The sequence below is a fragment of the Calidris pugnax genome, unplaced genomic scaffold, assembly GCF_001431845.1.
Source record: "Calidris pugnax isolate Ruff unplaced genomic scaffold, ASM143184v1 scaffold14, whole genome shotgun sequence".
Lineage (NCBI taxonomy): Eukaryota > Metazoa > Chordata > Aves > Charadriiformes > Scolopacidae > Calidris > Calidris pugnax.
Genome location: NW_015090793.1, coordinates 15,429,874 through 15,433,455, shown reverse-complemented (window position 1 = coordinate 15,433,455; position 3,582 = coordinate 15,429,874). Strand labels below are relative to the sequence as shown.

Here is a 3,582-nt window from a genome sequence, read left to right as displayed (position 1 = left end):
AGGGGCTGGCGGTGGGGGGGGGGGGTGACCAGGCTGAGGGGGACAGATGGGGACAGTGGGGAGGGGATGGGGACAGTGAGGGAGGGAGGGAGGGATGGAGGGGAGAGGATGGAGAACACATTGGGGCAGGGGTTGGATAGAGCATGCACGGGACAGACAGAGAGAGCAAACAGGTCAGACTGGTGGACAGGGCACATATGCATGGACAGAGGGACACAGAAAGATGTGGTAGATGCATGGATGGACAGAGCGGTGGACGGACAGAGGGCACCCAGGAGGGTAGGACAGCCTGCATGCACAAAACAGACGGAGGAACGAAAGGGCAGACAGAAAACGCAGGTGCACAGCGGGTAGATGGAGAGGCTGTATATGTGTGCTGGGCGGACGGACAGATGGACAAAGCATAAATATGGGGCTGGGTGCCCACCGCCAGGGCTGCCCAGGGTGCCTGGGGTGCCCAGCAGGGAGGTGCCAGGGATGGGGGAGCTGCAGCCTCTGAGCGGTGTGGGGCAGAGATGGGCACAGGCATGTCCCCCATGGGGGTCCCAGCATGGGGACGTGGTCTCTGGGGCTGCCCTGGCACCGTGGGGCACACATGGCCATGGGGCTGGCTCTGGCATTGCTGGGGCAGAGGATGCCACAGTAGGAACAGCACCCACTGGCATGGATGTGTGTCTGCCCCTCCGCATGGCTGTGCACACGTTCCAGGGCACAGCACACGCATGTGCATGGGCACGTGTTCCGTGTGGGGGTGTGTGTGTGTGCGTGGGCATGCTGGGCACTCGGCAGGGACTCACCTTCGGAGGGGTCGAGGCGCCGTGCCCGCCGCCCGTGTTTGGAGTTGTTGTGGACAAACATGTTGTCAGACACAGCCAGGACGTGGCCGTCCACGTTCACCGTCGTCGACACGACCACCTGTGGGACAGCCAGCTCAGGGTCACCATCCCCCCCGCGCCCTCCCTGGGGTATGTCACCTTGCCCCCTGCTCGTCTCCAGTGTCCCCCCACTCCCTTCAGCATGCCAGGACCACCAAGGGTGCCCTCTGGACCCTCTGTGCCCTGGCGGTGACATGCGTGAGCAAATCTGCACCTGCACGGCTGTGCACAGTTGCGTGTGCATAGGTGTGCACGCGTGTGCATGTGCCAAGGGGTGTGTGTGCATCTGCACATGTATGTGCATGCACGAGCACTTGTGTGCATGCATGTGTGTGCATACCTATGTGCAGCACGCAGTGCCACAGGACCCCAGCACCAGCCTGTCACCATGTCACCAGCCTGGGGGACCTCGATCCCTGGGCAAAACCCCATCCCATCCCCTGTGTCACCAGCCCAGGGGGACCCTGGACCCCAAGGGACACCCCAGCCCATACCCTGCATGCACCCCCCCCACACACTCTGCTCCGCTCCCGAACCTCCAGCTGCTGCAGGGAGAGCTGGGTTGCGGGCAGGGGACGCGGGGGGAGCGCGCGGGGACGAGGGGAGCTGGGGGCTGCCAAGGGGGCGAGGGGACTTAGGGTTTGCGAAGAGATGGAGGGAAATCAGAGTTTGCCAGTTGGGGTTTGCGAAGGGGTGTGGGGGGGAATTAGGGTTTGCAAAGAAATAAGAGTTTGCAAAAGGGGGGGAAAGGAACGGGGGTTCGCAAAGGGGTTCAAGAATTGGGGCTTGCAAAGGGGTTCAAGGGGAATCAGGGTTTGCAAAGGGAGGGAGAGAAACTGGGGGTTGCAAAGAAGAGTTTGCAAAGGGGGTGAGGGCAACTGGGGTGTGCAAAGGGTTTCAAGGGAAATTAGGGTTTGCAAGGGGTCAAGGGGAATTAAGAGACTTTAGTCCCGTTTGGGGAATGAAGTTCCCAATTCCCCTCCAGCCCTTCGGTAAAATATATGAGGTCTCCAACCCTGCTCCCTCCTGCAGTCCCGGTGTGTGGGGCAGGGTTTGGAGGGGGGGTGCTGGGTGCTCACCTGGAAGCGCCGCATATCCCGGGGGTTCCCCGCATTCTTCAGGCAGTTTTGGTTGCATTTGAGAAAAAACTTGAGGAAAAACCTGGGATGGAAAGAAAGAACCCTGCGGTTGGTGCTGACAAACCGGGGTGGGGGTCCCAAAACCCCTGCAATGTCTCCTCCCACCCCATCCCTTGGTTCCCTTGGTGCTGGAGCAAAGCAGAGCTGGGTGTCATTGCTGTCCTGGTGTCCCCAGATGGAGGAACCCTGCCCTGCACGTCACACCATGCACCGGAGACGTGCGAGGGTGCTCCCCATGGTCTCCCACCAGTGCACACACACTCGTGCATGCACCATGTGGAGGTGCACACAGCCAAAACCACACACGTGTGTGCACACACACACGCACTGTGCAGCTGCAGGGACCCCAGGGTGTCCCGTGACACCCCCGGGCTACCTCTCCCTGCCCACGGGGGTCCGGCAGGTGCCAGGCAGCATCCCGGGTGTAAGATGGTCGGGCAGGAGGGTGAGCTGCTCCCGCCACGTCCCGGCCTGATGAAATATTCAGGCTGCTTGTCCATGGCCCTGTAATCAGCCTCCGCCCCTCAATAATTAATGGGCAGCAGCGGCAGCGGTGGCAGCAGAGGCGCTCACGCTAGGGGCTGGGACAGAAGGAGAGCGCGAGGCCACCACGATGCCCACGTGTGGGGGGACCACGGTGCACACTCCTGGGAGTGTGGATACGTGTGTGGGAGCATGGATCCCCACCTGGGGGCACGGTCAGACGTGGTCCCTAGGACCTGGGTGCACACCGGGACTCTCACCCCATGCACTTTTGGGCACCGAGGTGAGAGACCTGTTGTCCCCGTCCCCCGCTGTGGAACACCCCATGGATCCTGGCCACGGGCACCCTGCATGGCCACACACATGCACACGGGCACGCTCAGCCTGCACACGTGTGTGCACACACACAGAGATATCTGCTCTGTGCCATGCCCAGCCACCACGCTGTGCCAACCCACATCGCTGCACGGTGCCAGCTCACTGCACTGGCCCCGGTGACTGCACAGTGCCAGGTGACTGCCGTGCCAAGTCACCACACCATGGTAAGTCCCCGAGCTGTGCCAGGTCACCCCACCATGCCAGGCTGCCGCAGCGTGCCAGCTCGCCTCACTGTCTCAGCTCACTGTCCCGTGCCAGGCCACCGTTTCTCTCTGTGCCATCTCCTTCCTTTGGCCTGGCATGAGGCAACCTGTCTCCCAGCCCCCTTGCTGATGTGCTTTGGGCTCTGCCCTGCCCAGGCAGGCAGCCCTTTGGTGAGCCCTGGGCACTGTGTGGGGCTGGTACATCCCAATGTGCCATCCTCTCCCCATCCCACCGTGCAACCCTCTCCCCATCCCAGCCTGCCATCCTGACCCATCCCACTGTGTGCCATCCTGCCCCCCATCCCACTATGTGCCATCCTGCCCCCACCTCAGTGTGCCATCCTGCCCTACCGCACCGTGCCATCCTGTCCCCACCCCAGAGCGCCCACTTCTCAGCAGCTTGTCCTGGCATCTCACCTGAGTATCCAACCCTGGCACCTTACTCCGACATCCCGTGCCAGCGCCCTGCCTTGCTATCCCGCCCCAGCACCCCACCCCAGCCCC

The 3,582-nt window shown here is 62.5% G+C and overlaps 1 protein-coding gene across 8 annotated transcripts in view; it reads right to left on the bottom strand.

The window, feature by feature from the left end:
* The window catches only part of LOC106884618 (transcription factor COE1-like), a 21,784-nt gene that overhangs the window by 6,751 nt on the left and 11,451 nt on the right, over positions 1 to 3,582 (bottom strand). For all 8 annotated transcript variants that reach the window (XM_014936124.1, XM_014936130.1, XM_014936127.1 and 5 more), the window contains exons 7-8: positions 1,955 to 2,036; positions 798 to 915 (exon numbers count right to left, since the gene is read on the bottom strand). In XM_014936124.1, the coding sequence (XP_014791610.1) occupies positions 798 to 915; positions 1,955 to 2,036 (200 nt within the window). The remainder of the gene's footprint in view (positions 1 to 797; positions 916 to 1,954; positions 2,037 to 3,582) is intronic.